Source organism: Marmota monax, unplaced genomic scaffold (assembly GCF_021218885.2).
Source record: "Marmota monax isolate L192 unplaced genomic scaffold, Marmota_monax_Labrador192_F-V1.1 WCK01_AAM20220418_F8-fsc00056, whole genome shotgun sequence".
Lineage (NCBI taxonomy): Eukaryota > Metazoa > Chordata > Mammalia > Rodentia > Sciuridae > Marmota > Marmota monax.
Genome location: NW_026695212.1, coordinates 366,377 through 389,336, shown reverse-complemented (window position 1 = coordinate 389,336; position 22,960 = coordinate 366,377). Strand labels below are relative to the sequence as shown.

At 41.6% G+C, this 22,960-nt stretch overlaps 1 protein-coding gene across 1 annotated transcript in view; it reads left to right on the top strand.

The window, feature by feature from the left end:
* Ppm1h (protein phosphatase, Mg2+/Mn2+ dependent 1H) overlaps nucleotides 1-22,960 on the top strand; it is a 270,705-nt gene that overhangs the window by 104,531 nt on the left and 143,214 nt on the right. Inside the window, exon 3 of the mRNA XM_046430626.2 lies at nucleotides 12,603-12,947. Coding sequence (XP_046286582.1) covers nucleotides 12,603-12,947 — 345 coding nt within the window. The remainder of the gene's footprint in view (nucleotides 1-12,602; nucleotides 12,948-22,960) is intronic.

The window sequence follows — 22,960 nt, the reverse complement described above, 5'->3', positions numbered from 1 at the left end:
GAAAGGATGCCAATGTGTTGATTGATTGTTTTTAACACCCCTTGGGGTTTGTGTGCTCCTTGTGGAGAGCATCCTGGGGGAAGGGGGTGGAATGAAGAGGTTTTCCAACCTTTAGAACTCTGTGCAGTGACTGGAAGAAGGCAAAGCCCTTATTTCTTTAAGCTGCTAAATACCTAAACCTCACTCTAGGTTTTCCGTGCTTCCTGCTTTGCATCTCAGTATCTCTAGCCGGCTGCACAGATAACATCTGAGGTTGTCTAGAACACCCCCACCCGCCCCCATCTTCTTTGCCAGCACTTCTCAGGAGGTGGTGGTACCTCACTGCCACCCACATGGGTCTCTGACTTTTGGGGTCTGTGGATTCCTCAGAGTTAAGGTGCACCTGGTGAGGCTCCTGTTTTGATAGGGCTAAAATGCAGACAGATGATTTTTTATTATTTTTGGTTGGTTGTGTAATTACAGCAGAAGCTGAATGGATACCACCTACTTATATAGGAAATTAATTCGAATTAGCTCCTTGATCAGTAATAGATTTCTGCTCAGAGCACTCATATTTGTTGAGAAGCCCAGGACCCCTTTCCAGTTGGGACATAATAAACTCCAGCATTACAGATGATCTTGAAAATTGGGAAAAGACAATAAGCCATATTATTAAGCAGCTGTTTCTAGGACTTCTGAGAAAAGAGAATGTAACTTTGGGCCTACTTTAGAGAAAGCCTAAGAGAAACTGTACAGTTTAAAAACACCTATTTGTCTCCTTCTGGAACCTTCCTTTATCAGATTGTACATATAATTTTCCAGAGAAGGATATGCAAGTTGTAAATTTCATGTAAGACTAATTTTGTTGATAAATGAAGTAAGTTAGAATGAACAAATGAACTTCATTTGTTAAAATATAATATTGGTAAATTTAAAATTCATTTTGTCTAGATCATGTTGCTGTAAATCTGGAGGGTCTGGTTTTTTTAGGCGTAGAGCTTGGTTCTAAGCTGGTGCCCAGAGATGTTTTTAGATACTTATCAGGAGAGTAATGCGGAGTCAGTGCTGAAAAGTTGTAGCCATCAAATGATGACCCAGGACCTGTACACAGTAACTACCAAGCAGCAAACAAGCTTGAAATAATGCAGGCAACACTGATGTGCCAAAGGCCTAAGAATAATGGAAGCTAGGGAGGTTACACAGAGTTGTGTGGCATTGGGAAGTTGGAAAGATTCCTTATGTCGAGGTCAGAAAAACTGGATTCAAGTCCTACCTCTGTCCATGCCCTGGTTTCACCATCAGTAAAAAATGGGATAATGGCCACTGTTATATGGGGGTGTTAGGGAGGTTAAATACAGTAGATGCTCGGTAGATGCCCTCTGAACTGGGACTTTGTAGAGGGGAAGTAATTAGAAAATAAGAGTCCCACAGTGGGGTGAGACGAGCACCCCATTTTGCAGGGTGAAGAGTGAAGAGCTCAAGAGGCAGCTTGGCCTCCCTCCTGCCCAGCGTCCCCCAGGCTTTATGATATTGATAGTAGGCAGTCACCATTGCTTCAGGGCATTGGCTTCTCTTGTCATGGTGTTTTACTTTATTTGTTTTTTATTATTATATGGTACAATTAGCTTTTTTTTCTTTTGGAATGCAGTTTTGTGAATTTTAACACGTGCATGGATGTGAATAATCACCACTACTCTCTGGATCCATCAATGTTCCATCACAACATCTCTCCCCTGCCATCCTTTCTAGTCCGGCTCCCTCTAACCCAGGGTCATCTGCATATTGAATGCATGTTGTCCCCTCCTGTAGCACTGGGTGTGGTTTTTTTGTTTGTTTGTTTGTTTCCTAACACTCATCACACTTGTCCTCTTCTTCATATGTCCTCTTCTTCATATGGTGTCAAGAGCTTAAGAACTGTTTTATCTTATTCCCTGCTTTACCCTAAGTGCCCACAGGGAGCCTGGCATATAGGAGAGGAGACTCCAAGACGGGTCTTACAGGAATCAGTCCTTACTGTCTGTGCCTCAGTTTCACCCTTTCTTTATCTTCCTCCTCTTCCTTTTTCTTTCTTCTTTCTTCCTCTTCCTTTTGCCCCTTAAAGACAAGAAGGGAAAAAAAAGTTATTATTAAATTTGCTGTTTAATTCAAAAAGCAGTTTTGGAGTTCACTTTTTTTAGTTGCCAGTATATACACAGAAGAGAAGGACGAGCTTCAAAGTATTTGTTTTTGTTTGTCTGTCTGTCTGTCTGTCTGTCCTGTTTGCAGGTCTGGAGATTGAACCCAGGGCCTCGTGCCTGCTGGGCAAGTGCTCCACCACAGCCCCAGCTGTTATCCTTCTTTCAATAAGGAGATGAGAGAAGTTAAAGAACTTGCCCAAGATCACATGATAGTAAATTCCAAAACTCGGGATTGTCTTGACCTGCAGCCTGTGGTCTTTCTATGTTAAGACACACCATGAGAGAGAAAATTATGTTTTTTCTCATTTGCAATTGCCTAAGTAAATCACCCCACTTTTAAGTAGCCAAGGCGTGATGCTGTGTTGCCAGTGTCGTTCCTGAGCCTCTGTTCTCTAGCAGGCACTCCCTGGGAATCCCAGAGCAAGTGAGAGACACAGGAGTCTCTGGGACTACGGCTAATACAGACCTGCCTAGGCAATGCCACCAATCATGGGATAAACACTGTGGTGGGGAACATGCAGAGGCCAGGGGGAGATCATGTTCCCACCAAAAAATGGAGGAAAATACTTCCCAAAGCAGAGAACTAGGAATAGGTGTTTCAGACAGAAGAAAAACATAGTTCTAGAGGTAACTGAGGGTTAGAAGAAAGGAAATGAGGGATGCTCAGGACCACTGATGAGGAGCAAGAGATACGCTGGAGTGTGAGTAGCTGCCAGATCATTCCAAGCTGGTAAGCGACGTCAGCATCCAGGACACTGAAAATCAGTAAGGGTTCTAGTCAACAAAGCCATACAGGTGTGTTTACAGAGAAATAAGATTTGAGATGCTATAGAAATATCATGTTCTTGAACCTGGTGTTTCTACAAGCCTATCTTGAGGCTCACAGCTGGTGACAACTGGTGACAGTTGGGTCACTCTGGTTGCCTTACTCCTGGCTTCAACCCCTGATGTTGATGAAGTCCTCAATGCTGTGTGACACTGGGGAGACACTCGTTCCTCAAGGTTCTCAGGTCTAACTAGAAGCAAACCATCTCCTTACCTTGCAGCAGGTGATAGCATCATTTTAAGGAGAGGTTGAAAGAGGAGCAGCCCTCACAGCCTTTTCCATATAAGCACACAGCACATCCCGTTGATCATGCTACTTTTTTTTTTCCCTGTGGTGCTGGGGATTGAAGCCAGGGCCTTGTGTGTGCGAAGCAAGCACTCAACCAACTGAGCTATCTCCCCAGCCTGATCATGCTACTTTTGAAGACAGATTTTTATTCTCTGTCATATCTTGGTCACATTTTTATTCTCCATAATGTGTTGGTCACATTTCAAAGACCCTATCACCCTCTCTAGCCTCCTAGTGTTTTTTGTTTGTTTGTTTGTTTGGCAGGGGGGCATACCAGGGATTGAACTCAGAGGCACTTGACCACTGAGCCACATCCCTAGCTCTATTTTATATTTTATTTAGAGACAGGGTCTCACTGAGTTGCTTAGTGCCTTGCTTTTGCTGAGGCTGGCTTTGAACTCATGATCCTCCTGCCTCCCAAGCCATTGGAATTATAAGCGTGTGCCACAGTGACCAGCAGTCCGATGGTGTTTAAACTGTCTCCTGAAGCCATTCATCATTCATCTTTACACTGATACTACTCTAACCTGGGCCCTCTTTGCCCTGTGACAGTGACCTCCTGGCAGCACAGCTTTTGTGGTGCTGTCTGATGTAGAGCCAGTGCCATGCTTGAGGGGCCAGCCAGTGGATTGAGGCTTCTGTCTCCAACCTCTCACCCCAGCCTTACCTAGACCTCAAGGCCACTGTCCCTAGTGTGTCAGTATCACCAAGAACTTCCAGGAGGAGTGGCATTTGAGCTGAGTACTGCAGAAGTTAGGCAAAGAGGTAGAGAGTGGGGGTGGGATATTGGTGTGAGTGAGATTTTGAATAAGAGCTGGAACATGAAGAGACCATCAGAGGCTACAGCAGAGATTTCAAACTGGGGGCCCACAGTTAGAAGCCAGCCCAAGGAGCAGGTTGTTAGGCCAGTAAGAAAAATATCTATGATCAAGTTTTGTGTTTTAGTGGGGAAAAAAAAAACCAGTGGTTGCAACTCAAATTCCAGTGTAGAGAAGTGGATTACTGTGCCAAGTGCGTGGGAGTTAAGGAGAGCTTTCCCTCTGGGCAGGCAGAATAGGGGGTGGTGTTGAGGGCTGAGGGCATGGACGCAGGTACTGCCACCTCACTGCTGGTGACCTAGAGCAGTTCCTCGTTTTCCAACTGTGTAAAGTGGGTATGATAACCACATCTCACAGGGTAGTTATTTGTAAGACTAGAGGAAGAATTACGTGAGTTCATATTTGTAAAGCATTTCGAATGTTGCCTACTACAAAAGGCTTGTTAAATGGTGGGTCAGTTGTTCTAGACCCATAACTGGATGTTTCTCTGACTTTAGGGTCTTTCACTCTTGAACAGCTAAGCTGGAACCTAAGCACATAGAGAGAGCTCATTTTGTATTTGTAATTCCCTGAATCCTACATCACTCTCAATGTCCTAGGAGTACACTGAAAATTTTGAAAACTCTTGATGAACTTAGTTTTATCTAGTTCAGGGGCTTTTAAAAAACAAACAAACAAAAAAAAAAACTTTTAAGTCTTTTCATCCACCAAAATCCTTGTTAAAGCCCTTACATTTATAACTAATAAAGCCCTGCTTCTGTGATTGAAACAAAGGTCAAGGGGACTCACCTCTTACACAACCACTGTACTTCCTCTTTCCTGAGGTAACATTTCAGAACCAAAGGAACACACTGTGAACCTCACTGTGAACCTCACTGTTCTGGTTGGCTCTGGGAGATGTGACTTACCAAGGGCACAGAGAGAACAGATGGCACAGTGTGTGTCTCCCGACTGCTTAACAGTCCCCCCTCCATTAAGATCAGGGATTCTCAACTCTGGCTGTTCATTAGAATCATCTGGGGAGTTTTTAAAAGAATCAGTGCCAGGGCCCCACCTTCAAAGTTACTGGCTGAACTGGTCTGTGCCACAGCTGGATTATTCCGTGTTTAATAAGAAACAGACTTTCTTTGTGAAAAAGAAAGCCTTCCAGGTGTTACCTGTAAGAATTACTGATTGCATTAAAAAACCAGGCTGTACCAGTTATGGCATCGTCATGCAAAGGGGTTCTCTGCATTGGAGTCCCTAGTCAAGTTTCCTCTTGACCACTTAAAAAATATTTTTTGTGTGTGGCACCCAGGGTCCTGAAATATTTCCTCAACTGAGTACTGTTGCAGTGACTGTGGATTGCTTCCCGTTGCTGAAGGAAATAGATGGATTACTTGTCAGGAGAACTTCAAAGTTGCCTTTTAAAAACTGTAGTGGGGACTGAGGATGTGGTTCAGTGGTAGAAAACTTACTTTCCTAGCATGTGTGAAGCCCTGGGCAAAAGGAAGAAGAAAAAACTAATAGAACCCGATTGTACTGTGGCTCATTTTATGGGATTCATTAGTATTCATTCCAAACCATGGCTCTGGAAACATGATAACGTTCCGTATAACAGAATCCGGGCCTGGACACTGATATTCCTATCACCGTATCTCTCATCTGCTCCTGTGGTAGTGCCCTTAAAAGATGTTTGCTGGGTCTTAATTCAAAGAGGGCTGTGGTTGTGCATGCAGGATTTAGTCTGGTGGACTTCTGTTCTTTGGGGTCTTAGGTATAGTGAGCATGAAATCCTTTTTTTTTTTTTTAGTTGTCTATAGACTTTATTTATTTATATGCAGTGCTGAGAATCAAACCCAGTGCCTCACGCATGCTAGGCAAGCACTCTACCAATTAGCCACAACCCCAGCCCAAGAAATCCTTTTGTTCTACCACTTTTTCCTGATTGTGAGGATGTTTTCTGACACTATACCCTGGTGAGGGAGATCCAGCCTGAGAGAAGGACTCTTCCCCCCTAAAACAGTCTGGCAGATGCTCAACATGCAGACTGGATCACTTCCTTTTTGACAGGGTTGATGTATCCACTAGATGGTCAGACTTACTGGTTAATATCCCTTTGGCATGAAGGAAAATCACTGTTTGGACAGAGGTCATGTAGGGAGTATAGCACAGCCTGTTTCCCACATGCCCATCTTCCACAGAAGTTGAAGGCTGGTGCTCAGACTTCAAAGCCTATTGACTCATCTTGGTTAGGTTTTTATATGCAAAAATAAATAAATAAAAATACATACACTATCAAGGAAATGAATTATATTGAAGTGGTTATCAAAAATTCAACCAAATTTGTAATATGACATTTATTAATGCAGAAGATAGCAAAAAGAGCTAGTAGAGGGTTTAATAATGACTGCAATTTCAAAGTGGTAGTGAGCACAAACAGTAACTCATGATATTTGGAATAGCAGTATGCTGGTTCTATCGAAAACCAAGTTACAGGTACTGCTGATATAATTGTTCCCTATATTCATGATAAGAGGAAATGCCAAATTTCAGGGGTTTGTATGTTTGTTTGTTGTGTGGCACTAAGGATTAAACCCAGGGTCTCTCATGTGTGAGGCAAGAGTTCTGCCACTGAGCTACATCCTATATCCCAGCCTAAAATGCTAAATTTCAGAGGTTTGTGAAAATAAAGATCCCTGAATCCTATTCACAGATGCCCTAAATTAAGAACCTTGGCTTCTGGCACCAGCTTTGCTCCAGATTGATACCCACTTCTACCTACTTCTCATTCTTTTTTGTGCCTGCGCCTGCCTTATCTAGCAGTCTGCTTCCTCTCCTGGGCATCCAATGAGTCTCATGTCCCTGGATCTTGTTACAAAAACTATCAACTATGGCTTATCCACATTGTGAAGCCCACATGACAAAAAGCCCAGAGGCTAAACCGCTCAGGTCTTGTGTGGCATCCCAGGCAGGACAGCAGGGCCCATCACACAGAGCCTTCCACTTTTAGACTGTTTGTTTGTTTGTTTGCAGGGGGGTTACTCTGCCCCCAGGTACTGCTTCTGTCACTCAGACAGGAAAGAATAAAGGACCAAAGATGAAGCCGTATGGGCACAGTGGTGCACACCTATATTCACAGCTACTTGGGAGGTTGAGGCAGAAGGAGAGCAAGTTCAAGGCCAACTGGGTGATTTATTAGGACCCTGTCTCAAAATTTCAAAAAGGGCTGGGGGTGCAGCTTCAGTAGTAGAGCACTTGCCGAGCACACGCCAGACCCTGGTACCAAATAGGAAAAATAAAATAAAATAAAAGGGACCAGGCCAGTCAAGCTGAGCCTTTTTCTCAGGAAAATGATAGCATTCCTGGAAGTTTCATCCAGGGAACTCCCAGTTGCAGCCAGTGTATCATATGATAACACAGAGCTGCAAGGGAGTCTGGGAGATAGTTTTAATGGGCACGTTGCTGCCCCAAACAGAAATCAGCAGTAACAAGAAGGGGGCATAGATACTGGGTGAGCCTCTACCAGATTCTTTCCTGTCACCTAAGCCCCTGGGACTCAGCACTCCCGGACTGCCAGTGTGCTGCCTTCCATGTCACCTTGCAGTCCTTCCCAGTTGTGTCTGTCTTGTCTTCAAGGCCCAAGTTCTTCCCCAACTTCTTCAGTGGAGAAAACTTGGAATCAGGAGACTCATGGGAGTCCTTTGGGTGGCCCCGCCTTTCGGTGGAAAGCTGAAGTGCAGAGAACAACTTACACAGACCTTGTCCTGATGGCAGTAGTCGCAGCCACACCTGCACACTGCTCCCCACATGCTGCTTAGCCAGTCACTTGACATAAATTGCCTTTTAGCCCTCCCATACACTCCCTATCAGGTAACCAGCACCTGCATTTTGCATGTTCGGAAATCATGGCAAAGACTTGTTAAGTAACAGGGGCAGCCAGCTGGTACCCCACCCAGCCAGGGTCCAGCCCCTGCTGCCGCCCTAGCCTGGCACTGCCGACCTCTCGGCTGATTGGTGTGGAAGATGAGATTCAAATCCAAACCTCCTAATAGTGAAGTCCTTGTTCTTTCCACTTTGCTTGCCTCTGAGTTTGGACGCCTGCTTTAGGGTGATTTTATTATTCTTGTGTGTTTTTTTCCTGCCAGAATTTGGTTGTTTTTTTTTTTTTTTCTTTTAGAGTAAGATTGATACTTTCACTTTTATTCTTCTCTCTTAATCCTCACAGTATGGATTGAGTGGCCTTTTTAAAACAAATCAATTTTGTCAATTCTCGCTCAATTCATGGCTTTTTATTACTCTCGGACTAAAGGCCAAGATCCCTCATGCATTTTGTAAGGACTGAGTAGTCTAACTACTACTTCTTTCTCCAGCCTCCTCCTCCTCCTCCCCCTTTTCCTGTCTACTCCCCACATTGAGCCAAGGAGCCATGGTTTAGTCTCCTTTTAACTCTTCATGCACCTTCCCACCACAGAGCCTTTGAACCTGCTATTGCTCCTGTCTGGCAGTCTCTCCATTCTTCTCCTCATCTTGTGAACTGCCATGCAGCCCTCAGCCTGATCCTCATGTCCTTATGACATCATCTCCAGTGTAACCGTCAATATAGGCTGGTCTCATGGCACCAAGAACCTCTCCTTGTGATCTCCCATTTATTTTGGTTATTATTTGATTAGCATCTTCTCTACTGGATTGTTAAGACTAGGTTATATCTGATATCTCTTTTTTTAAATTCTTTTTTTAGTTGTTGATAGACCTTTATTTATTTGTATGTGGTACTGAGAATCAAACCCAGTGCCTCACACATGCCAGGCAAGTGTGCTATGGCTGAGCTACAGCCCCAGCCCCTGTCTGATATCTCTTGAACTAGTCTTTTAATCTCACTGTCTGCTATAGTGCCTATCATATAAAAAGTGCTCAGTAAATATTTATTAACTAATAAACAATGAGTTCATCTCATTACCTAACATAGAATTAAATGAAAACAGTATTTGAAAGAACAGAGAGTAATGGCATACTGTTACACTAACTACACAGCATTTTCTTTTTTTTTAATTTTTTGTTTTTAGTTGTAGTTGGACACAATACCTTTATTTTTTTATTTATTTATTTTTAATGTGGTGCTGAGAATTGAACCCAACACCTCACACGTGCTAGGCAAGTGCTCTACTGCTGAGCCACAACCCCAGCCCCTACACAGCATTTTCTAGCATTGTTCTAAGATAAGCCAGAAGAACTTTATTTGATGACTTCAACTTAAAAAAATAAAATTGAAAAGACTTCATTATTTGTTATTGTGGGTCAGATAGACCTATTAGTTAGAAATGGATGTAATATGCACCTTGCCCATATCTTCATCAGTTTTCTGAAAATAAAGATCTCAAATGTTTATTTAATCTTAGAATTTAATATCCTAACCCTCTGGTTATAGCATACTTTTTTCACATGTAATTTTTCCCTCAGCTGTATTGAGATATGTGACTGAAATTATATGTATTTAAGGTGTACAGTGTGATGATTTGTAATGATTTCCACTAGTTAATGAAGACATCTGTCACCTCACATAACTACCAGTTCATAGATATTTTGAAATATGTGATCCAGTATTGTTAACTGTGGTCGCATTGTGTACATTATTGTGTTATAAGGATAACATTCTTTTTCTTCTCTTCACAGAAAGTTTATAACCTTTGACCACATTATCTCCCCTTCGCTCACCCCTCAGCTCCTGGAAATCATGATTCTCTCATGATTTTATATATGATGTAGGGGCCCAATTTCATTCCTTTGCATGTCAATATCCAGTGTTACAATCCACATAGAGGGAAAATAATGCAGCGTTTGCCTGTCTGTGCCTGGCATATCTCACTTAGCTTAACATCCTCAGATTTATCCATTTTGTTGCAATGGGAAGAATTTCCCTCTTTTTATGGCTGAATAAGATCCCATGTTTTCTTTGTCCATTCATGTCCTTATGACATCTTCATGGGTGGATATTTAGGTTGTTTCCATATCTTAGCTAGTGTAAGTAATGCCACAGTGAATTTGAAAGTGCAAATATCTTTTTGAGGTACTGATTTTATTTTCTTTGGTATGAACCCAGATCATATGGTAGTTTCGTTTTTTTATATTCTGAGGAATCTCCATACTGTTTTCCATAATAGCTATACCCATTTACATTCCTAAAACCAAAGCTTTCCTTTCCTTCACATCCTTACTCACATTTATCTTTTATTAATATTTTTGTAGTAGCCGTTCTGACAGGCATGAAGCTGTGATCTGTATTTCCCTGATGATTTGTGATGTTGAGCACTTTTCTATATTCCTGTGGGCCATTTGCAAATCTTCCTTTGAAAAAAAATCTGTTCAATCCTTTTCTCACTTTAAAATTAAAACAGAAAAAGTTGGAAAAAAAATTAGTAAACTTTACATAGCAATAGAAATTGGCCAAAATGAAACTTTTAAAAATGAAAGCATCCTTCCTAAACCTGGGACGACATCTAGGTAGACTAATATGTGTGTAATGAGATTTCTTAAAGAAGAGAGAAATAATGGCTTAGGGGCTTTGGGCAGAGCTCAGGGTTCAATGGTAGAACACTTGCAAGTGCTAGTGCAACATGGGCAATGTACTGAGTTCAATTCCTAGCCTCAAAAAAAGGGGAAAAAAAAAAGAGAGGAAAGGAAGAAATGCAATCTGAGATTTTTCTAAATTTGATAAAATAGCTATAAACTTACAGATTCAAAAATGACAAATACCAAGAACACAAAACACAAATAAAATGATACCAAGGCACACCATAATCAAATTGTTCAATTTTAAATTCAGTTTTACTTTCCTTTACAGTCTTCAAGCTTATATAGGACCTGTATGTAGTACAGAGTTGAATAGAAGTGGTGAGAGCACATTTTTTGTTTTCTTCCCCAATTTTAGGGGAAAAGTACTTAGTACTTCACCATAAAGTCTGATGTTAGCTGTAGGTTTCTTGTAGACTCTCTTTATCTGACTATGGAAGGGGTGTCCCCTCCCCCCTCCGCCTTCCTCCCTCTCTGTACCAGGGATTGAACCCAGGAGCACTTAACCACTAAGTCACATCCTCAGCCCTTTTTATTTTTTATTTTGAGACACAGTCTCCCTAAGTTGCTTAGGGCTTCTCTAAATTGGTGAAGCTGGCCTCGAACTTGGGATCCTCCTGCTTCAGCCTCCTGAGTTTCTGGGATTACAGGCATGTCCCACCATGCCTGGTGAAGGTCTCCTTTATTCTCACCTCATTGTTTCCTCATGGTTAGTGGTGAGCATCTTGTTCATACAGGCGTTGGCCACTTGTACGTCTTCTTTGGAGGAATGTCTGTTCAAGCTCTTCATACGTTATCAGACACATGGTTTGCAAATGTTTTCTCCCCTTCCATCAGCTCCCTTTTCATTTTGGTGATTGGCACCTCTGCAAGCTTTTAGGTTTGTAGTACTACTTGTTTTTGTTTTGCTTTCTTTTTTTTTTTTTTCTTTTTCTTTGCTTTGGTGTCATTCAAAAAAAAAATCATTCCAAGATCTTTGTTGAGGAGTTATTTTGTTCTGTGTTCTAGGAGTTTTATGATTTCAGGTCTTCCCTTTATGCCTTTAAAGCCATTTTGAGTTAATTTTATATATATGATGTAAGGGCCCAATTTCATTCCTTTCAATATCCAGTTTTCTGAACACCATTTATTGGTGTGTATTCTTGGCTTTTCTGCAAGTTGACCCTATACACATGGGTTTATTTTGGGCCTCTCTAGTCTCACTTAATCATAGTTCAACTCTCACTCTTAGAGCCAAGATCTTAGGCGTGTGTAACTTAAACATGGTTTAGTCCATCATGGGGGAGGGATCATAAACTGCATAAATTCAAGGAAGAGGGAACAGAAGGATGTCAGTGATAACTGCTGGAGAACCAAGGGAGACGGGGAAAGCAGTTTTGAACTGGCTGCCTCTCATGGGGCCTGGACCAGACTCTGACTAGGAAGAGAATATGTCATTGGAATTCAGGATATAGACCAAGGAGGATGGGACAATTATCTTAGTATAGGATTCTAAAGTGTGGGGGGGTTGGGGGGTAATGTATGTCTACTTGTTACTTATAAAAAGGCCAAACTTTCTCCAAAGATTCTAGACTAAACCTAATCTGGGGTTGAAATCACAGGGAGGTGGGAAGTTAGATGTTAAAGCAGGATTCCTGGAGGCTTCCACTCTTGGTATGGAGTTTTATGGAAAACCTTATGTGCATGGAATTAAAAAGCAGATCTTGCCTTCCAAGTAGTAACCACATATGTGATAATGTGGGCTTCTCCTCTGGGCGCACCACTTCATCTCTTGGGTGGCAGTCACAGCAGTGACTAATCTGGGGACCCTTCTCTGAGCATTTTAGCCATGTTTTAATCCCGCCATCTTCAGAGGAGAGACTACCAAGTGGACACAGAGTCCCTTAGTCCTAGCAGTGTCAACATGGTCCTGGGGCAGAGGCTATACTGCCCTTCTCACTCCTCCCTGTCGCTCTGTCCCACCAGGAATCCGAGGGCGTCTCCTGCCACTACTGGTCGCTGTTTGATGGTCATGCGGGGTCCGGGGCCGCCGTGGTGGCATCGCGCCTGCTGCAGCATCATGTCACAGAGCAGCTGCAGGACATTGTGGAGATCTTGAAGAACTCTGCGGTCCTGCCCCCGACCTGCCTGGGAGAGGAGCCCGAGAACACACCCGCCAACAGCCGGACCCTGACCCGCGCCGCCTCCCTGCGCGGAGGGGTGGGCGCCCCAGGCTCCCCCAGCACCCCGCCCACGCGCTTCTTCACGGAGAAGAAGATCCCACACGAGTGCCTGGTCATCGGGGCTCTGGAAAGCGCCTTCAAGGAGATGGTAGGTATGGCGGATAGTCCAGGGGACCAGGGCCCCCGGGGGTCACTTGAGTCAAAGTCTTCTTTCTTGGAAGCTGGTCCAAAAGGACCTGGTTGCACCGCCTGTTGCATGTGGACATGTCCGTTTTATAACTGGGCGTCCATTCTCAGCAAAAGTTGGTGGCCAGATAGAGTTCCTGGCCCAAGTGCTTGCAAAAATTAAAAAGAAGAGGAAAAGGGAACGCTAGCAGCACACGAGGTCCTCGGCTTATTAGATGTCTTCTGCCTTATCACTTCCATTTCATCAGACTCATACTGATGCCGGCTGGCACAGTTCTACTTGGCTGAAATGTGAGCGGGTTGCCGTCTGTTTTACACATGTGTATGAAGTCCAGGTGTTTGGGGAAACAGAGTTCAGTAAAGTGCTCAAAAGTACGCTTCCTAGTCAACTGTGATCTGAGAACAGCTATTTGACCATGGTTGGTCATGTGATTCACACTAGTGAAAAGGGAGCCTTGGCTGGAAAACAGAGTCCACAGGCAGGTATCCAAGCATCTTTTGTTTACCTGGCACATGATTTGTTTGTACATTTGAATTTGAACAGTTCTAATCAGAGAATTCAGCATCCTTCCCAGCCTTGCTCTGGAGAATGAACTGAGGCAGACTGAATAGCAGCTCTCAAGGGTGATCCTTGCTGTCCTGCTGCCTGTCAGGAATGCACCAAGAAGGCCCCCTCTGTTGTGTTCTGTGTCATCTCCTCCCCTCTTTGAGCCACCTTTTTATTGAGGCAATTATTTTGATTGCAAAGATTTTCTTTCCTGAGCAGCAGCTGCCTGCATACCAATAAAGAAAAATTTAAGGATGTTTATTAAGTATTTGAGTATGGCAAGTGGGCGGTAGTGTCCTTAAAAAACCTAGAGATTGAAAAGTGATGACAGGCTATTCCATGAGCAAGAGCAGCTACAAGCTTCTCACCAGGACTGAATGTACACTGTGCCCATTCCAGGATTTTACCATGTCAGGTCATCTAGCTAATAAGAGGGGAAAAGTGAATAATAATGAGCATTATCATTCAGTTTGTTTAGAAAAAAACAGTTCATGTATTTGCACCTCAAATTTGCATCTGCTTGTAATTTATTTATTTATTACTATTTTTTTTATTTTTATTGTATTCTTTTTACACAATGGAGCACAACTTTTCATTTCTCTGGTTGTACACAATGCAGAGTCACACCATTTGTGCAGTTATGCCCATACCTAGGGGTAATAATGTCCATGTCATTCCACCATCTTCCCACACACACATTCCCCCTCCCCATCCCTCCTTTCCCTCTGCTCATTCCAAAGTTCCTCCATTCTTCCTCCACTGACCTCCCTGGCCCATTATGGATCCACAACCACTTATCAGAGAAAACATTTGGCCTTTGGTTTTGGGGATTGGCTTATATCGCTTAGCATGATATTCTCCAATTCTGTCCATTTACCCATAAATATCATAATTTCATTCTTCTTTAAAGCTGAGTAATATTCCATTGTGTATATATACCACAGTTTCTTTATCCATTTATCTATTGAAAGGCATCTGTTTTCACAGTTTAGCTATTATGAATTGAGCTGCTATAAGCATTGAGGTGACTGCATCACTGTAACATGCTGCTTTTAAGCCCTTTGGGTATAGACCTATAAGTGGGATAGCTGAGTCAAATAGTGGTTCCATTCCAAATTTTCTAGGTATCTCCATACTGCTTTCCAAAGTAGTTGTATCATTTTGCAATCCCACCAGCAATTAATCAGTGTATCTTTTTCCCCCACACCCTTGCCATCTGCTTCTAATTTAAATTCATCCCTTCTTTGGTCTCAGTTTTTCTCTCCTGTCACACACATTATATTTACCCTTTGATTAGCAGATAGTTTAAAATGCACTCTGTTTCCGGAATGTCTGGTAGCTTCCAACCCTACAATCCCAATAGATATTGGGTGAGATATCACTTAGGAAAAAGTATTTATTTTATATATATATATATATATATATATATATATATATATATATATATGGTTTTAACCTTACACTTGCTATAAAACCTTACACTCTCACACTTAGCTTCTCTCAGAGAAGCTGTGATGTGAATAAGTGTTTCTAGACACTAACGTTCCCAATGCTAAGTATTTAACTGAGGCAGGAATTTGATGCTGTGCTCTCCCTGAAATGGATAAAGGAAGAAAAGAACAGAACTTTTAAAAATCTCAGTTTACACTGTAGAAGAGAAAAATAAAGGAAACTATGGGATTTTTCATTTCCTTCGATCATTGCTAGGGCTACAAGGACCTTTGACTAGGAAAGGCTGTATTCTCAATTTCATCCACTAGAGGCCAATGTCACATTGACTCAGGCTTCCACAAGGGTCTTGGGCTGCTTCTAAACATGAATGGCTCAGGGTTGCTGCCAACAATTGTACTTAAGATATTCATTCAGAAAAAAAAAAGAAAAAGAAAAAAAATACTTAATAATAAGCTTCATGTTTGTCTTTTAATGTTTTTTCAGGCTTAGGCAGTTTATTACCTGGAATTTTTCTTAAACTGTTTTTTGGGGGGGCAGGGGGAGTGGGGTGAGCAGGAATCTTGCTTTACTTTTGTGTAATCTATTCAGTCAATAAATATATATATTAAAGAAAATGCCCCAGTAATCCTTTTCCTTACTTCTTTTTGAGAGAGAGAAGAGAGAGAATTTTTCAATATTTATTTTTCAGTTTTCAGTGGACACAACATCTTTATTTTATTTTTATGTGGTGCTGAGGATCGAACCCATCACCACATGCATGCCAGGCGAGCGCGTTACCGCTTGAGCCACATCCCCAGCCCAGTCAATAAATATCTTTGAGAATGAACTATAAGCCCGGCCTGAATGGGAATAGAGCATTGAACAAATTAGACAAGACAGGTATCCATCAAATAAAATATAAATGGGAAGAGCCTGAGGAAGGAAGATCCAAGGCAAAGTGGGAGTCTGGTGAAGAGACAAAGGGGAGGTGATGGAATTGTGGGAGGTAAGGACACAAAACCGGTGGGGTGGGGGTGGCTAGTAGAGTGCTCTGAGCTGAGGAAACTGCAAAGAACCACATCAAAGAAAGAGCCCAGGGCTGCGGATGTGGCTCAGTGGTAGGGCACTAGCCTAGCATGTCCTGAGACCAAGCACCAGCAACACAAAAGAGAGAGAGAGAAGCAGCAAACTGATATCTGCTGTGGTGAGGAGGTAGATTTTGAGCATAGAAATGATGCAAGGTGAGCTGGAGAGGCGGTTTGGAACCCACCTTGTGTGGGACTCAGTATGGCATATTATAGGTTAAGTATCCCTTATCTGAATTGCTGGGGACCAGAATGTTTCAGATTTGGGATTTTTTTTCAGCTTTTGTAATATTTGCATGTCCATATGAGCTCTTAGGAAGGGGACCCAAGTCTAAACCTGAAATTCACTTAAATTTCATGTGCACCTTATAAGCCTAGCCTGAAGGTAATTGTGTACAATAGTTTTAATAACTGTACGTGAAACAAAGTTCTATTTGTAGGATTTACCACCTATGGTGTCAGGTCAGTGCTCAAAAAGTTTCAGATCTTGGAGCATTTCAGATTTGGGCTTTTGGGGTTAGAGATACTCAACCTGGATGTACTTCTAGCTCTAATCCTCACCTCCTTTCCATATTTGTTCCTACTGAATCTATCCCACCCCAGCTTCCCCTTCACACATTTTCCCCCAGGTTGTTTCTCAGCCTCAACATGCCTACTGTCTACCTAGACTTTGTACCACATGGTTGGCCTTATTAAGTGAGAACTGCCATCTGTTCTTTGGTTCTCATGGTGCTTGATAAATTTGCCATACTTCATGCTTTGTTTGACAGGGACTGTGCTACTTGATGCCTGTAGTCCCAGGGTAATTATTAATATTGTCCTCTTTCATTCTCAGAAGTGTCCATGTTTAATGATAAGCTTATATTTACCTTCATCCTAAAGAGGTACTTTTGTTTTTCTTTACTTTGTCAGGGACTTCAGAAACATCTACTCCGTGTCAGAAAGCCTGCCAGCTTAATCGTTTAGTTGTTCTAGGTGTGCTTCAGAACGAGCAGCACAGAAATTACATCACATCCTCTCAAAAGAACAGCCTGGAAGGCCACTGCCAACTCGTATAAAACAAGTTTTTTTCCCTCCTCCTCCTCTCAGTATTAGGTTTTTGATGGTCATTGTCTCAAGGCAAAGCTTTGGGTTTTTTGAAATGCCCAAGGTACAGCCTGTTTCCTTACTTGTTGACCTGACCAGCTCTTATAGGGAGAATTAGCTTTAGAATTTCCAAGCCATTCCTGAACACTTTTTCCCACAAAGCCAACCACTTTCTGTTTCCAGATGTTCTTTGGGTATTGCAGGTTTCTGCCATTCTGATCCATAATAGGAAAATTCATTTTCCACTAAGATTTCCATATCAACATTTCTCTTGCTTAGTCTTCCACTTTTAGTCCCTAAAAGTGCAGTCCCCGAGCCCCAGCACCTGAGCCTCTACTTTGCCTCACTGACGTCCATCTCTGCAACTTCTGCTCCTGAGGAGCAGCATGTTAGTTGCAGTGTCCTCAGAGGTGGAGTGTTTCCTTTCCAAGGGTTTTGCCTTATTTATAGTAGTCCAGTAATGTGCAATGAGAATCCCTGAAACTCTAACACACACACACACACTCTCTCTCTCTCTCTCTCTCTCTCTCTCTCTCTCTCTCTCTCTCTCTGTCTCTCAACAATTCTTTTTTTATAATCAACATTCTTCTGAGGCACCACGAAGGACAGAAATAAAAGGTAAGATCTTTTATTTGGGGGCATTTTTACTTATACATTATATGAATGTAGAGAGGCACCACATCTCATTTATTTTAATGTTCTAAATGACATTAAAGGAGGTAGTGAGTTCATATCACTAGTAATGGACTATCTGTAAAGATACTCAGAAATACTCTCCAGAATGAGCAGTACCTATTTCTAGGAAACAGAAGGGACAATTTGCAAAATATAGTCTAACAGAAGAGAGGAAGCTGTGCTTTGAATACAGAAAGTTGGTGGTTTCATCAAACACTATGCTTCTTTGAGGTCATTGCTTTTCATCTTTGATCCTAGGGTTGCCTGGCACTGCGTGGGGCTTGTGGGGAAGGTGGCTTCTGACCTCTGGTCTTTAAGACTTACTGTGCAGCTGTCAGAGGCAGGTTTACCCCTGACTCCCTTGTGTCTCATCCTGGGTCTTCATTCCTAGGAAGAAGGCTGTGTGCCTAGTCCCCTTTGTGTCCACCATGAAAAACAAACCGTGCCTTCCTAAAGGACCAGAACCACAGAAACCTTTCGACTGACTTCTCTTCCCAACAATACTTAGCAGCAACTTGGGTCAGCAGCTAAGTTTTATCACTTGGTTAAGTTGTTCCTTGGTCCAGGACAAACAATCCAGATGCATAAAATATGTCTTCTAAGTCCTTATTTCAAAACTCCCTACTTCCTCATCCTCCAGGAAAAAAAAAAATCTTGAATACTCAATATTTCAGACTCTCTGAGGAAGCCAGATCCAGTGCCAGGGTAGTTACAGGAGGCTTGTGGTAGGAATCAGAACCGAGCCTTTTAGCCCATCACTACGGTATTGGAGTTCTGGACGTAGCCAGGAGGATTTGAAATTCTGTTTCCTTTTCATTGTGGGTATTGATTTCCTGCCACTGTGAGGAATATTCTAGGAACTTGATTATTATGAAAAGGGGGAAATGAAAATATTTTAACTTGTAAAATCACCATACATCTTTCTATTATAGGGTAAGTGTTTGGAAATACCAGCTTGGTTTTGTCAAAAACTATATAAATAGTGACATTGGGACAAAAAGGGAGAGAATGAATACAAAGCTAATTCATAGTTTATAAATCCTAGCACTTTAAAAATTAACATATTAATGGTAAGCTGGGAACTTGGATGTCTGCCTTTATTTAAGCTTCAGTTTTGTTTTGTCTTCATTTTTGTTAGAACGGGAAGTTCCTTCAGGAAGGAATAAGCATGTGATTTCATGGCAGCCAGCAGGTGGCAATAGTAAGCAGGACTGGTTTTTTTTTTTTTTTTCCTTTCCCTTTTTCCCTCATTGCCTGGCTGGCAGATGGCCTTGTTCTCAGAATAAACCAGGATGAGACCCGGATACTAAAACCATGCAGAATCTTATTATTTGTGACTGACACTATTAGCAGTATGCTCAGAACCATATTTTAACCCAGCTAGTGGGAGCTGACACGTCCTGTTGAAACTACCCAACACCCGCGCTCTCTTGTGCAGATTGCTCTTGCTTTCCTTTTGCAACCTGAAATTAGCAGGAAACAAAGACTGACCCTGGAGTTGCATCATCTGTGAGACTTCCAAACCAAATTACAACCATTCTGGGCAATATGATTTTTTTTCCTTGCAATTCTTTCCTGTTGAATCAGCCTCATTTCACACACATGTCTCCATTCCTTCTCTGCTCCCACTGCTTGCAACAAAAAGAAGTAAAATTAAATCCCAGTCTTAAAAATCAGATCTATTCTTTGATTTAGAGATAAGTCTGGCTTAAATGTAATATTTAAGCAGCCACAGCCCAGAATAACTCAGTCCTGCTAAGCAGAAAATTGCTTTGAGAGGGCTTCAGGACCCTTGATTGAGCAGATAAACCAATTATCTTGTTAATTGAATCTTCTGAGTCATTTACGTGATCCTTTAGAGGCACTTGAAAGGAATGATAGTATGTGTTTTGCTAGTGAATTATTTTAGACTTATGTCTTGGATGTCTTGGAGTTCATTGACGGCTAAAATGAGGAAACATTGCAAATAAGTTATTGCTTCGCACAAAGCAGTAGGCAGCTTTTCTCACAATTTCATTGATTTGTGAAAAAAAATTCCCAGAACTTGAAGGTTTTTTAAAAAACAGTCCTACATTTTTATTTTTTACCTAGAGTGTAAAAAGCTTAAGCTAATTTGAAAGATGAAGGGTTCGAGGGAAAAGGCAGTTAATTCGATGGTAAATATATCTTTATTGACTTCATTTATCATGTTTAATCTGATAGTAAAAGAACCACCCAGATGGTGCTTTAATGTTCCTTTCAGTGCTAAGATTTGGTGAAACATCTTTTAAAGAGGAGTAGGTGGTGTAAGTAGGAAAAAATAAATGTGCTATTTTGGCTTCTAGGGAGGAGGGGAAAGAAGCAATTATTTTTAGAAATCTGTTCTAGTTGTGCTAGGTTTTAGAAGAAGTAGAAGAGTGTGTTTTAATGTCAGTGAATCCTTCAGGGGGATGAAGGCTGCAAGAAACACTTCTTTCAAATGCTTGCCACCGTGACTGCAGAGAGCACACTTGTAATTAATGTGTGCCTGTGTGTACTGGGCCTGTATGCATAGTCCCACATGGGTGTGGAGGAGGGGACCAAAGAAAGCAAGCTTGAGTTAGAAAGTTTCTTGGATAAAAAAATAGTTACACTCACGCTTGGTGAGAAAGCACTGCCAGATTTAGCATTCCTTATTGGGAGGCAGCTAAGGAAGGAATGTAGTTGAAACATAGGAAAAGATGAAAGAAACAATATAATTAATTAGAAAAGAATCTTGAGCCACACCATTAATATAATACTAAGGAATTAACTCAGCTTAGGAACTGGGATGTTTTCACTCAAGAAGTGTGACTACGAACACCATAGCACAATATCTTGGTGTTGAATGCTCTGTCTTTTTTTTTTTTCCCCCTAAGGATTCAGTAATTTTAAAATTAGATTTTCTTCTATTACAAACCATGATAAATAATACCCCTACCTAAAATGCAAAATAAACTTGTTTATCTGAGTCCTGAGGGAATCCTTCACCTCCAACAGTTCTTTTACATGGACTTTGTGTACCCTAAGAGCTTTCCTCCCTTTTGGATTGCACTGATAATTCGCTAGATGCAGATCAGGCACCATACACATCGCATGCAAGCAGCTGAGTGCTCCAAGTTTTTAATAAAAATCATCTTTGAATCGGACTTTAGGTATTCAAACAAATATTGATTCTGGTTGAGAAGGGATAGTTTCTGTAGCTCTAGAGCAATTCCTTCCAATGTATTAAAAACAGTAATTTTTGGATTGTTGACTTGGATACACCAATTGATTATATATGGAATATGGATGTACCCTGATATCAACTTTATATGATTATTTAAATGCAAAAAAAAAAAAAAACAAAACTTTGTGGATGGGTTTGTTGGTTCTGGCTTTGTATTTTGGAGGTTAAACACAAAAAGTCTGATATGGATTTTTTTTTCTCCTCTTTTTAACTTCCTTGAGATAATCCATCCTATCTGACATTTTTTACATCTTCCTTTTACCCTCCAGCCTCCTACCCTCTTTCAGTAAGAGCTGATAATCATTCATTCCTTCTTATCCGCTGAGGGCATTTCACTGAAGCAAAGGTTCCTGCTTAATTGTTATCTCCATGAGCATTCGTGTGGTAAGCTTTTCATATGTGAAATGCAGAATCCATTTCTCATGATAATGCAGAGATAAGGTGGTAGGGAGATAATCTGGAACCCAAGCATTTTAAAGTATATTCATTTGTCCTTTTAACATTTATTAAAGTACCATTTAGCTGGTCCTATGTAGGTATTAAGAGTCTAAAGTAAGCAAAAAAAAATCACTTTTTTCCATCATGAAGCTTCTAGGCTGTAGGAAGGATCCATATGAGCTGCTAAGCTCCCCTAGCCCTGCATATGCCCTCTAATTTAATCCTTATGACAATCCTTTAAGAAAGTCTATATGGAGTTTCAGTGTAAAAAATATATATATATCTAGTGTAGTCCTGGCTTTGTGGTTCTCTGCTGGACCCTTCTGTGACTTGGTGCTGCTGCACCCTCCAAAATCTTCATCAAAATCTTTCCTTGTATGCCCCCCAAACCCCATGGCTCTCAGCCCTCCCTCTTCTTGCCCACTTCACTCTCAGTATGTCAGTTCCTCCTCCATCCTGTCTTTGAGTCTCTCTGTATTTACTCTTTAACCATGCTGTTCCTAATCTTATTTCCTCAGCTGAGCCTCTTCTGCTTGCAGTTTCCCACTGGCGATTTATCTCTTTATACCACCATCTCTGGCCCCCAGAGCATAGCAGTTGCTAGTAAAACATTGGATTACAGAGTTTTCTCTCCTGTTCCATGAGGAGGCTGGCTGAAGCAGCTGAGCTCTCACTCCCTGGGTTTCTAAGAATCACAAAAGTGCCCTGGTCCTACCAATGGTACAGAATAGAGGACACAGAAACCAATCCACAAAACTACAACTATCTTATATTTGATAAAGGGGCTAAAAGCATGCAATGGAGGAAGGATAGCATCTTCAACAAATGGTGCTGGGAAAACTGGAAATCCATATGCAACAAAATGAAACTGAATCCCTTTCTCTCGCCATGCACAAAAGTTAATTCAAAATGGATCAAGGAGCTTGATATCAAATCAGAGACACACTGTCTGATAGAAGAAAAAGTTGGCTACGATCTACATACTGTGGGGTTGGGCTCCAAATTCCTCAATAGGACACCCATAGCACAAAAGTTAATAACTAGAATCAACAAATGGGACTTACTCAAACTAAAAAGTTTTTTCTCAGCAAAAGAAACAATAAGAGAGGTAAATAGAGAGCCTACATCCTGGGAACAAATCTTTACTCCTCACACTTCAGATAGAGCCCTAATATCCAGAGTATACAAAGAACTCAAAAAATTACACAATAAGAGAACAAACAACCCAATCAACAAATGGGCCAAGGACCTGAACAGACACTTCTCAGAGGAGGACATACAATCAATCAACAAGTACATGAAAAAATGCTCACCATCTCTAGCTGTCAGAGAAATGCAAATCAAAACCACCCTAAGATACCATCTCACTCCAGTAAGATTGGCAGCCATTATGAAGTCAAACAACAACAAGTGCTGGCGAGGATGTGGGGAAAAGGGTACACTTGTACATTGCTGGTGGGACTGCAGATTGGTGCAGCCAATTTGGA